Source organism: Nycticebus coucang, chromosome 10, assembly GCF_027406575.1.
Source record: "Nycticebus coucang isolate mNycCou1 chromosome 10, mNycCou1.pri, whole genome shotgun sequence".
Taxonomy (NCBI): domain Eukaryota; kingdom Metazoa; phylum Chordata; class Mammalia; order Primates; family Lorisidae; genus Nycticebus; species Nycticebus coucang.
The window spans coordinates 129,252,497-129,265,235 of record NC_069789.1 but is presented as its reverse complement, the minus strand read 5'-3'; the positions used below and the strand labels follow the sequence as shown (position 1 = coordinate 129,265,235).

At 48.2% G+C, this 12,739-nt stretch overlaps 2 protein-coding genes and 1 pseudogene across 3 annotated transcripts in view; 2 read left to right on the top strand and 1 right to left on the bottom strand.

Moving 5' to 3' along the window:
- Positions 1-6,180, top strand: part of GPATCH1 (G-patch domain containing 1) — a 56,271-nt gene extending 50,091 nt beyond the window's left edge. For both annotated transcript variants that reach the window (XM_053607530.1, XM_053607531.1), the window contains exons 19-20: positions 68-213; positions 5,851-6,180. In XM_053607530.1, the coding sequence (XP_053463505.1) occupies positions 68-213; positions 5,851-5,881 (177 nt within the window). In that variant the 3' untranslated portion in view covers positions 5,882-6,180. The remainder of the gene's footprint in view (positions 1-67; positions 214-5,850) is intronic.
- A 1,771-nt stretch (positions 6,181-7,951) lies between these two features.
- WDR88 (WD repeat domain 88) overlaps positions 7,952-12,739 on the top strand; it is a 53,458-nt gene continuing 48,670 nt past the window's right edge. The window contains exon 1 of the mRNA XM_053606190.1: positions 7,952-8,308. Coding sequence (XP_053462165.1) covers positions 7,952-8,308 — 357 coding nt within the window. The remainder of the gene's footprint in view (positions 8,309-12,739) is intronic.
- On the bottom strand, positions 11,838-12,101 carry LOC128595628 (cytochrome c oxidase subunit 7B2, mitochondrial-like; annotated as a pseudogene).

Here is a 12,739-nt window from a genome sequence, read left to right as displayed (position 1 = left end):
TTAGCCTGTTCTTAGACTGAATTGGGTAGGACGATACTCATTGTCCCCCCACCCTTTTTTCTTACAGAAAAAGAAACACCGGAAGCACAAGCACAAAGGCAAGCAAAAGAAAAAGCCAGAGAAGAGCAGCAGCTCTGACAGCAGTGACAGCAGTGACGGCCAGAGCGACGAGGAAGCGGGCGGGGACGTGTCCCCACAGGAGCTGCTGAGACGGTAGCTGCGGGGAGCCCGAGTTCTCATTTGCTTATGGGCAAATGTCAGAAATGAGCAATTTGTACATTCATTAGGCTTTAAATTTTTTTTGATTTTTAATTAAGTAGGTAGTATGTGGATATATTATCATTATGAAAATTCAGACCTTGCAGATAAAGCTGAAAGTAGTTCTTTTTTTTTTTTTGAGACCGAGTTTTACTCTGTCAGCCTGGGTATAGTACTAAGGGCTGTGGTACATCACAGCTCACAGCACCTCAGACTCCTGGGCTCAAGTGATTCTCCTGCTTCAGCCTCCCGAGTAGCTGGGACTACAGGTGCCCACAACATCACCTGGCTAATTTTTCTATTTTTAGTAGAGAAGGGGTCTCACTTTGCTCAGGCTGGTCTTGAACTCCTAAGCTCAAGCAATTCACCCAATTCGGCCTCCCATAGTACTGGGATTATAGGTGTGAGCCTCTGCACTCAAACCACTAATTTTATTTTATTTATTTTTTTCAACCCACTAATTTTAATTTCTAGTGTTCTCCATTTTACCAATTTTTTTGTTGTAATTGATATGTTTTACAATTTTATCTTTCAAAAGCCTTTCTTAACCCAAGGTTTTATATATATGTATAACATATAAATATATACACACATGCAACACACACATTTCCACAATGCTTTTATAGTTTTGTTTTTTTTTTTTTCATTTGATCTATTTGGATTGTTTGGTTTTATTTTTTATGAACAAAGTAAACTCTGACTTACTTTTCTCCAGGTGGATGGCCCATTGTAGCAGTCAGGGTAGCTGCAGGTGACATGAGCCCCCAAGTCCCAGTGGCTTACAAATGAACATAAATATAACTAGGATGTCACTCTGGGTCCCAGTTTGCTTCTGGTTCAGAGTGGTCTTCGTGGTAGGGAGGCGGGTTGGAGGATGGCCTGAGGTTGTCATGGTACTGCCTGAAATTGCCGTGACCCCACTATCTGGAAAGACAGGTGCTGTCCCCTCATTCTTTTTCATTTATTTCTTGAAAATGGACAATAGATTCTCATGTTCCAAAAATATACGAAGGACGTGAGCATTTTTTTTTGTTTTTTTAATTTGGCCGGGGCTGGGTTTGAACCCGCCACCTCCGGCATATGGGACCGGCGCCCTACCCGCTGAGCCACAGGCACCGCCCCGGGGCGTGAGCATTTAAATTTTATGCAGAGTCCCCTGAAGTAGCTGTGCCAATTCATAGGTCCCTGTCCTGGTGTGTGAGTGGGGCAGGGATGGAGGACTGTGGAGGTGTGGTGCCATGATGCACTCATGTGCTTCTCATGCCACCCTATAGGGTCACCCTCAGTCACTCCATCTCACAGACGGGGAAAGGAGGGTATAGGACAAGAAGCAACTTGCCCATGGAGCCTCACCAGGGCTGCGTTTACCACTGTGGCCAGCTTTGACCACCTGATGAGTCACTCCGCAGAATGACTTGCACCCACATGTGGGGCACACAGGTGGATGCCTCTCAGTGTCCCCAGGGGTTGTGGGGCTGGACTGGAGTACCACGCAGCAGTTAGGAAACAGAGCTGGTGGCTGTGTGCTGATCAGCATCTAAAACTACTACTGAGAGACCAAAGGCTGAAGAACAGCATGTACGTTCAGTACTGATGGTATTAGAAAGTTACCCTCAGGCTGGGTGCAGTAGCTCAGGCTTGTAATCCCAGCAGTCTGGGAGGCTGAGCCGGGTGGATTGCCTGAGCTCAGGAGTTCAAGCCTTACCTAGAGCAAGACCCCGTCTCTAAAGAAAAAAAAAGCAAATCACCCTCTGGATTGGATTTCCCTTTGGATTCCAATTGGATTGGAAATCCTTTGGATTTCCCTGTATGCGCACACATAGGTATGAACATTCTTGCATAGGAAGGAGGCTGGTGGGATTCTTATCACACATGACCCCATTCACCTCTGAGGAAGGGCCTGGGATGGGTGGAAGGGAGGGTCCAGGGAATGAAGTATATTTAAAGATCATGCTTGTGGTTGCTAAAGGTATAATTCCCATAGTACCTTACCCCCAAGACTCTCAACCTCTCCCCCCAAAGCTGGAGAAGGCCCCATAGTCAAGAGTACCTCGTTCCATCGCTCCATGCTGGGTACTGCCTGCCTGTGTCTGTCTCCTAGAAGGGGTGTTTAAGGGTCTCAACCATGGAGGTCTTTTTTTTTTTTTGAGACAGAGTCTCAAGCTGTCACCCTGGGTAGAGTGCAGTGGCATCACAGCTCACAGCAACCTCAAACTCCTGGGCTTAAGCAATTCTCTTGCTTCAGCCTCCCAAGTAGCTGGGACTACAGGCACCCACCACCACGCCCGGCTATTTTTTGGATGTAGTTGTCGTTGTTTGGCAGGCCCAGGCTGGATTTGAACCCAGCAGCTCCAGTGTATGTGACTGGCGCCCTAGCCACTGAGCTATAGGCACTGAGCCCTTAGGGGTCTTATCTGCACCCCCAGCTCCTGGCATGGGTCTCACGCTTGGCGAGGGCCCCTGACACTTGTCTTCAGGGGCAGTGCAACCTGCTATGGTTAGAATTACACTCTGCCCCCTCCACCCCTTCCCAGGGGACACCAGTCCTGTAGCTACCCTAGGTTAGTTTTCCCCATTGCAGAATGTCATAAAAATGGAATCATCCAGTGAAGTAAACTTTTTGTTGCACACATGTCTGTGAATGTGCAGAGTTCACCAACTCACACATGTTCATTCCCTGGGTGTGAGGAGAAGTCACCCCCAGATCAAGGAATAAACCAGCACCCCAGAAGTCCCCTCCCATCTCCTACTGGCCTTCCCCACTCTCCTCCCCAGAGGTAGCTGTTCTGGCTTCTTTATTTTTTTGAGACAGAGCATCACTATGTCACCCTGGGTAGAGTGCCCTGGTGTCATAGCTCACAGCAACCTCAAACTCTTGGGCTTAGGTGATTCTCTTGCCTCAGCCTCCCAAGTAGCTGGGACTACAGACGCCCACCACAACATCTGGCTATCTTTTTTTAATTTTATGTCGTTGTTACAATTGTCGTTTTTGGCAGGCCCACGCCGGGTCTAGACCCAGCAGCCCCAGTGTATGTGGCCAGTACCCTAGCACTGGAGCTACAGGCGCCGAGCCCTGTTCTGTCACCACGGATTACTCTTGCCAGTCTTCACCTTCACTGGGAGGAACCGTGTTGCCGCGCTCCTGTGTGTCTGGCTTTTGTGAGCTGCCTCCGTTTGTTCTCATTGCTGTGGAATGCTCCTTTCTGGGAATACACATGTTGTCTTCATCCGCTCATGTGTGGACACTGGGCTTTCTACTTAGGGGCTGTAGAGTGGGGACCTAGAACAAGTATAACCAGAGCTGCCATGAACATTCTTTTTTTTTTTTTTTTTTTGTAGAGACAGAGTCTCACTTTATGGCCCTTAGTAGAGTGCCGTGGCCTCACACAGCTCACAGCAACCTCCAACTCCGGGGCTTAAGTGATTCTCCTGCCTCAGCCTCCCGAGTAGCTGGGACTACAGGCACCCGCCACAACGCCCGGCTATTTTTTGGTTGCAGTTCAGCCGGGGCCGGGTTTGAACCTGCCACCCTCGGTATATGGGGCCGGTGCCTTACCGACTGAGCCACAGGTGCCGCCCAACATTCTTGCATTTATTTTTATTTATTTATTTATTTATGTATTTATTTTTGAGGCAGAGTCTCACTCTGTTGCCCTGGGTAGAGTGCCCTGGTGTCATAGCTCACAGCAACCTCAAACTCCTGGGCTCAAGAGATCCTCTTGTCTCAGCCTCCCCAGTAGTTGGGACTACAGGCGCCCGCCACAACATCTGGCTAGTTTTTGTATTTTTAGTAGAGACAAGGTCTGGCTGTTGCTTAGGCTGGTCTCGACTGTTGAGTTCAAGGCATCTACCTGCCTCGGCCTTCCAGAGTGCTGGGATTATAGGCGTGAGCCACCAAGCCCAGCCCATTCTTGCATTTATGAAATTGGGCTTTAAGACTAACAGCTCGGGATTGCAGTACATTGAGCTCCATAGAGACAGCGCCGGGGCAAGTGAGAGCCGGACGGGCACTGGGCGACTCTGCCTCGCTGAGGAAAAATAACTAAACATGGGCAAAGGAGATCCTAAGAAGCCGAGAGGCAAAATGTCATCATATGCATTCTTTGTGCAAACTTGTCGGGAGGAGCACAAGAAGAAGCACCCAGATGCTTCAGTCAGCTTCTCAGAGTTTTCTAAGAAGTGCTCAGAGAGGTGGAAGACCATGTCTGCTAAAGAGAAAGGAAAATTTGAAGATACGGCAAAGGCGGACAAGGCCCATTATGAGAGAGAAATGAAAACCTACATCCCTCCTAAAGGGGAAACAAAAAAGAAGTTCAAGGATCTCAATGCACCCAAGAGGCCTCCTTCGGCCTTTTTCTTGTTCTGTTCTGAGTATCGCCCAAAAATCAAAGGAGAACATCCTGGCCTATCCATTGGTGATGTTGCAAAGAAGCTGGGGGAGATGTGGAATAACACTGCTGCGGATGACAAGCAGCCTTATGAAAAGAAGGCTGCAAAGCTGAAGGAAAAATACGAAAAGGATATTGCTGCATACCGAGCTAAAGGAAAGCCTGATGCAGCAAAAAAGGGAGTCGTCAAGGCTGAAAAAAGCAAGAAAAAGAAGGAAGAGGATGAAGAGGAGGAAGAAGATGAAGATGAAGAAGAGGATGATGATGATGAATAAGTTGGTTCTAGCGCAGTTTTTTTTTCTTGTCTATAAAGCATTTAACCCCCCTGTACACAACTCACTCCTTTTAAAGAAAAAAATTGAAATGTAAGGCTGTGTAAGATTTGTTTTTAAACTGTACAGTGTCTTTTTTTTTTTTTTTTTTTTTTGGCCGGGGCTGGGCTTGAACCCGCCACCTCCGGCATATGGGACCGGCGCCCTACCCGTTGAGCCACAGGCGCCGCCCCAGTGTCTTTTTTTGTATAGTTAACACACTACCGAATGTGTCTTTAGATAGCCCTGTCCTGGTAGTATTTTCAATAGCCACTAACCTTGCCTGGTACAGTATGGGGGTTGTAAATTGGCATGGAAATTTAAAGCAGGTTCTTGTTGGTGCACAGCACAAATTAGTTATATATGGGGATGGTAGTTTTTTCATCTTCAGTTGTCTCTGATGCAGCTTATACGAAATAATTGTTGTTCTGTTAACTGAATACCACTCTGTAATTGCAAAAAAAAAGTTGCAGCTGTTTTGTTGACATTCTGAATGCTTCTAAGTAAATACAATTTTTTTTATTAAAAAAAAAAAGAAAAAACTAACAGCTCGGGAGCTTTGGGCTCTGGAATGAACAGGTTCTAGTTCCCTCCCAAGGGTCTCCCAATGGGTGAAGTAGGTGAGTGAAACTGGGATTCGAAGTTGCTTTTATGAACAGTCCTGTTTATAGGGAAGATGAGGATGAGTGCGTCTGTGTGTGTTTTGGGGGTAACAGAAGCAGCATTTTCAGAACACAGATTAAACAACACTTCCCCACGGGCTGTCACTCTCTGCAGAAGAGACCACTCTTACTCCAGGGAGGCCTCACACTCTTGGCCCACGGGGAGCTGTTGAGTTAGTTTCCAGTTCAAATCTAACTTTCTTTCCCTCTCTCTTCTGCTTCCTTTCTTAGGCTGAAATGTCTCCCACTAAAGAGGCAGTGATCGAATCCACCCGGCCTCATCCCAGAAACAGATCCTGTCCCTGATGGAAGCCCATGGATTGTTGGGTTAATACTTTGTACAGAATGTGTTTATATGTAAATTCCTGCTGTAAAATAATTTTTCAGACCTTGACATTTCGAGGCTGCCTTGAAAGGTGCAGGAACGGCTTTCTGTTTCTGTGTCTAATTTCAGTTAGTGTCAGGGGAAAATCTAGACTGAACAGTTTAATTAAAATGGAATTTTTCTATTTTCTTCTTGATTTTTTTTAATTTCCCGAAGCTTCAAAAAATAAATGAAAAGTGAAGGTTTTTTTCTGGTTTTGTGATGAAGAGGGTTGAGTCCAGATGAGGGTAGTCTGGGCTCAGTGGAGGACACACAAGCAAGGGAGGTGGCTGGGAGGTGGCGGGAGTGAGGCCCCTCCTCCGGGTGGGGGTCAGGGCAGGCTGCTGGCAGGGGCCTCAGCCTCTCTGAGTAGATGTCACTGAAGTGTCTAAGACAGGCAGCAAGACCAGGCCAGGGAGTGTGCACCCCCAGCCCGGCCGGATGGCTCTAGGTCCCAGCTCAGAGGCCCCCTCGTGTGTACTAAGAAGAAGTTTTCAAAAACTTCAGTGCAGAGGGTCTTCACAGGCTGGGCACTCTGCGAGGCTGGGGCGAGCCTGAGGTGGGAGGATCCCAACAGTTCAGGACTATGAGGTTTATGTGAGCTAATACCATGCCATGACACTCTACTCAGGGCAACAGAGTGAGACTCTGTCTCAAAAAACTAAAACAAAGAAGTCCCCAAACCTTCCTAAGTAACAGTTTAAAAGGAGAAAGAGGGAAGACAACCACTTCTAGTTTTACCGTCTAGAATGACAAGCCTCAGATGTTGAGGAATCATTCCATCTAGTCTTATTCGAGCAATGACACTTTGTTCTCTGTCACTTTTTTTTTTTTGCACCTCTGTGGCCCTGGGTAGAGTGCCCTGGCATCATACCTCACAGCAACCTCAAACTTTGGGATCAAGTGATCCTCTTGCCTCAGCCTCCCAAGTGGCTGGGACGACATGCGCCTGCCACAGCACTGGGCTAGTCTGAGAGATGGGGTCTTGCTCAGGCTGATCTGGAGCTCCTGAGCTCAAGTGACCCTCTGCTTTGGACTCCAGGTGTTGGGGTTACAGGTCTGAGCCACTGCGCCCACCTCTCTGTTACCTTTTTTTTTTTTTTTTTTAGAGACAGAGTCAGTCTCACTTTATTGTCCTCAGTAGAGTGCTGTGGCCTCACACAGCTCACAGCAACCTCCAACTCTTGGGCTTAGGCGATTCTCTTGCCTCAGCCCCCCTGAGTAGCTGGGACTACAGGCGCCTGCCACTATGCCTGGCTATTTTCTTGCTGCAGTTTGGCTGGGGCTGGGTTTGAAGCCCCCACCCTTGGCATATGGGGCCAGCGCCCTACCTACTGAGCCACAGGAGCCACCCCTGTTACTTTCAGTTGGCATCCTGACAGATGCTTTCCTCATGCTCTTGCAAGTTGTGTGACCCCACCCCTAATACTGCACCTTCATTTTATCCAGGGATCATTCCATAACTTAAAAGTGGGTTGGCCAGGACCCCGCAACACAAGCAAAGGACAGAGGAATCGCCCTGTGACAGGGAGCCAGAAAAACTCCGAGAGTGGGTCCAGGCACAGGGTCGCTGCTCCAGGAGTGGGTCCGGGGACAGGGTCGCTGCTCTAAGGGTGGGTCTGGGGACAGGGTCGCTGCTCTAGGGGTGGATCCAGGGACAGGGTCGCTGCTCCAGGGGTGGGTCCGGGGACAGGGTCACTGCTCCAGGGGTGGGCCTGGGATAGTGTCACTGGTTTTGCCAGCTCAGCCTCACTCCTCTGTATCCAGAGCGTGAAGCCCATTTTTCTGGGGTAACCGAGTGCCGTGTTAGGAGGCAGAAGCATTTTCACCCAGCAGGCAGGTGAGGCGGCAGCGGGGTGGGGGTGGGGCCAGGGGAGCGCGGGGTCCCACAGCCGGGTGCGGGAAGCAGCGCGCGGAGCCGCCGTTCCCCCAGGCCTGCGGGCAGCCACTGACACGCTGGGCTCGGAGATGGCCTCCGAACCGCCGCGCTCTCCCCACGACTCTCCACCTCTCCCCTACTCAGCCGCGGACACCGCGGGCTCGTCGACGACTTCCCAGCCTCAGAGCTTGAGTATAATCCAGAGCCAGGAGCTGGAGCGGCCCAGCTCAGTCAATGCGTCCATGCAGACCACACCCAGGCTGCCCTGGAGGACCCTGCTGAAGGCCTTGGGCTGCTTCAAGCTGTCCATCCCCGTGACACGCCAAAAAACCCAGCTGCTGGCCACCTGTGACCCTCTGGCCTTGGACACGAGGCGGCAGCCACCACGCAGGAAGCGATATGAACCCGAGAAGTCGGGGTGGGGTGACCCGGAGTCCCTCTCCAAGGTCAGGAGGGCTGTGGTGCGAGGGGGCGGTGGTCTGCGCCCCACAAGAGGGCAGGACGCTCGGGCGGGCGGGGCATCTGCGGCGGGGCGACCCCCCGGTCCACTCCCTGGGCTGCAGCCCGCGGGGAACCCGAGGACTCTTCTTTTTTTTTTTGGAGACAGTCTCACCATGTCACCCTCAGTAGAGTGTCTTGGCATCACAGCTCACAGCAACCTCAAACTCTTGGGCTTAAGAGATTCTGTTGCCTCAGCCTCCCAAGTAACTGGGACTACAGCGCGGGGTTCCAAACAGTGTGCCCTGACCCAACCCAGTCCCTGCGGTCTCTGCCCAGCGACCCACCTTGAGGCTTCTAAGAGCAGGTTGGCCAAGGAGTTACCCCCAACCCCTCAGTCTCCGAAACAGAGTCAGCCAAAGAAACAGAAAACTTAGAATCATAAAAAGTTAGTGAATCAGTACGAATCTAACAAGGCAACCGTGTGTTCCCATCAATGTTTGGGAGATATTTTACGTGGATAAAGAATGGTGGCTGGGAAGAGGAAATCACCTGTGAACCCAGAGAACACCTGGGGAATGAAAAAGAGATTTCCAAACCAAAGTTCTCGAGGAAGGCTTTAAAATCAGAGCAGAGACAGAAGAGAGCCGGCAGGCGGAGGAGGGGCACAGGAAGGTTGGCAAGAACATAACCCACAGCTGGCGAACGCCTGCCCTGCAAGGCTGGGCGCAGACAGAAAAGGCTGGGTTTGGATGGGAGTAGAGTCAGAGGCCAACCTTCTCCAGCTGTCAGAAGGCCCTGGTAGGTCAGAGGCAGGGACAGGAGTTGTCAATCAGCTGGCAGCTCCCCTAGCCCGGGGAAGTACTGGGGCCTCCCTGGGGAAGGCTGTGTTTCAATGCTTTTCTATGCTGCCTTTTTCTCCTCTGTGTTTCTAATTGTGATATTTATTCTGATTTTTCAGTAAAATTAAAGAAGAGCACAGGAATTGTATTTTGTTTATAGTCTCAGTAGAACATCCCCAAGGTTCAAATTCAATAGTTATAAAAGGCTCCTTTTCTTTTTTCCTTTGAGACAGTGTCTCATTCTTTGGCACTGGGTAGAGTGACATGGTGTCATCATAGCACTCCAGTAGCTGGGACTATAGGCACCTGCCACAATGCCCTGCTAAGTTTTTCTATTTTTAGTAGAGATAGGTCTTGCTCTTGCTCAGACTGGTTTTGAAATCCTGAACTCAAGCTCTACCCTCCTCAGCCTCCCAAAGTGCTAGCATTCCAGGCATGAACCACTGCACCCAGCTTGTTTTGTTTTTTTTTTAAGAGGAAAATGTATATTTAATGTAAATTTTAAAAGGCATTAAATGTATGCTACAAATTCCAAAGAATAGATCAGACAAAATGCAATTTGGTTATATTGAAAGAGGAGATGGATCCAACAGATACTTTTATTATTATTATTTTTTTGAGGCAGAGTCTCTGTTGCCCTGGATAAAGTTCTATGGTGTCACAGCTCACAGCAACCTCAAATTCTTGGGCTCAGGAGCTCCTTTTGCCTCGGCCTCCATAGTAGCTGGGACTACAGGCACCTGACACTATGCCTGGTTATTTTTAGAGACGGAGTCAGGCTCTTGCTCAGGCTGGTCTCAAACTCTTGAGCTCAAGCAATCCACTTGCTTTGGCCTCCCAGAATGCTGGGATTATAGGCATGAACCACTGGCCCTGGCATTTGAATCTTTGGGGAAATATTTCCTACCACTCTTTTTATTTTTACATAAGTAGAAGCATATCTTAAACCCCTTCTCCATCTTAATTTTATTTTATTTTTTTTAGTGTATTTTATTTATTTATTTATTTTTTGAGACAGAGTCTCAAGTTGTCACCCTGGGTAGAGTGCTGTGGCATCACAGCTCACAGCAACCTCAAACTCTTGGGCTTAAGCGATTCTCTTGCCTTAGCCTCCCAAGTAGCTGCCACAACGCCCAGCTAGTTTTTGGTTGTAGTTGTCATTGTTTTTTTTTTGTAGAGACAGAGTCTCACTTACTGCCCTCAGTAGAGTGCCGTGGCGTCACACAGCTCACAGCAACCTCCAGCTCTTGGGCTTACGTGATTCTCTTGCCTCAGCCTCCTGAGTAGCTGGGACTACAGGCGCCCGCCACAACGCCCAGCTATTTTTTTGTTGCAGTTTGGCCAGGGCCGGGTTTGAACCCGCCACCCTCAGTATATGGGGCCTGCGCCCTACTCACTGAGCCACAGGCGTTGCCCTGTAGTTGTCATTGTTGTTTGGCAGGCCCAGGCTGGATTTGAAGCAGCTAGCTCCCGTGTACGTGGCTTGTGCCCTAGCTGCTGAGCTACAGGCGCAGAGCCTACTCAGTGTATTTTCTTTTTTTTTTTGAGGCAGAGTCTCACTATGTCACTCTCAATAGAGTGCCATGGCATCACAGCTCACAGAAACCTCCAACTCCTGGACTTAAGTGATTCTCTTGCCTCAGCCTCCCAAGTAGTGCCCGCCACAGCACCCAGCTATTTTTTGGTTGCCCGGGCTGGATTCGAACCCGCCAGCTCTGATGTATGTGGCTGGCACCTTAGCCGCTTGAACTACAGGCCCGAACCTACTCAGTGTATTTTAGAGATCTTTCCCTACCAGTACATAACAGATTTCTTGTTGTTTTTAATGAATATCTCTTGATTTCTTTAATCAGTCTCCTATGGCTGCACATACAAGTTTTTTTTTTTTTTTCTTTTTAAGACACTATTAAAATTTGCTTTAATACTTCTTTGGGGAAAAGATAACCACACTTTTAGGCATTGATGAGAAACATTTTTACAGTAGTGGTAGCCTTTTACCTATTATGTCACGAATTCACGGAGAAAAGTTTCAGTAGCTCAGGGAGGTGGCTTGCCATAGAACGTGACAAAGCTTTGTGTGACTTTTATGCCACAAATTCATGGGGAATAGGTTCCAGCACTTTATATTACTGTTACGTGGGGTCTCTTGGTTATCCTGTGTGCTTGCTATTCTGTACGCCTATTATGCCATGAATTCATAGGGAATGGGTTCCAGGCCCTTATGTTCCTGTTCCTTTGGTTCTCCTGGCTCTCCTGTGTGGTATGCTATACTCTTATTATGCCAGGAGTTCACAGGGAATGGGTTCCAGGAGCTCAGGCTCCTTTCCGTTGGTTCTCACAGAGTGAGCTTCTCTGGGAAGAGCAGGCTGGCGCTTCAGTTGAACCCAGGTACCTTTTTCTTTGGCTTCCTTCTTTTTCTGATCATTTTCCTTCATGCGTTTCAGGAAGCTATCTTGGCTGTTAGCATGCTTAATATGCTCAATACAAACATTAATCCTCTTGGCAAGAACCTTGCCCTTAACTTGTTTACAACAATGCCAACAGCATGCTGGGTAACATTGTAGTAACATCTGTGTGGCATGCCTGTTTTTTTTTTTTTTTAAAGACTTCAAATGTATTTTTTTCTTCAGTTATGCTATAGTTTAATGAGCAGCAGACTGCTTACATGCCAAGTTTGTTTCAAAACAATTCTGCATTATAACAACTGTGAAGGTGACTGAACTTTCCACTCTTCCAGGGTAATTCTGCCAACAGGGGAGAGGTTCCACATTATTCCAATCTGTGTTATTGTATACACCCACGTGACAACACAAAAAGTGGTTCCACCAGTAAGCACAATGTTACCATATTTATCATGAAAATCTGGTGAGTGTCTTACAGGGTTCTGTCTTGCAATACTTTGCTCAATGCTTCAAATCTTCAGAGTACTTAGTCCATTTCTGGCTAAGGAAAACATCATGAAGGTATAATAGGATTGCAGTTGATCGCAGCTATTGGTCTATTTTATTGCAAAGGGACCTGCTAGGAACTTGGAAGCCTGGATACTCTCCTTAGAAAATCAGAGGTTCAGCTCAACAACGCCACCCACAGCTGTTGAAAGAAGATGGTGCCCAGGCAAACAGCATAAAGGGGGCTGGGCATGCCTTTCTGAACAGTCCCCATTCCCTTAACATCTACAATATCACCTTTCTTGTAGATTCACATATATGTGGCCAACTCCATGTTTTCTAAAAGGCCCAGAGAACATGTATCGGGAGCCTCTCCCCTTTCCCTTGTGTTTGTCATTTTTGTGAATTCCTGAAAGATGGCATCTCCAGCTGAAAGGCCATGCAAGTGGTTTTGATGGGTTTTGGTGTGGAATTTTTTATGATTGGTTAGGCTGACAGAGGCAGAGAAATTCTATAGAGTTCTAAGAGGAAGGTTTGTGACCTAGCATTTTCGGGTAGGCTAAACTGCTGATCCCTCATAAAGGCTACAGAAAGACATTTTCTTCAGTGCTGCAAAGACTCAGAGACAAAATGCTTCTCTGAGGAATAAATTACTCAAGGGTCAAGCGCAGTGGCTCATGTCTGTAATCCCAGTGCTTTGGGATTCCAA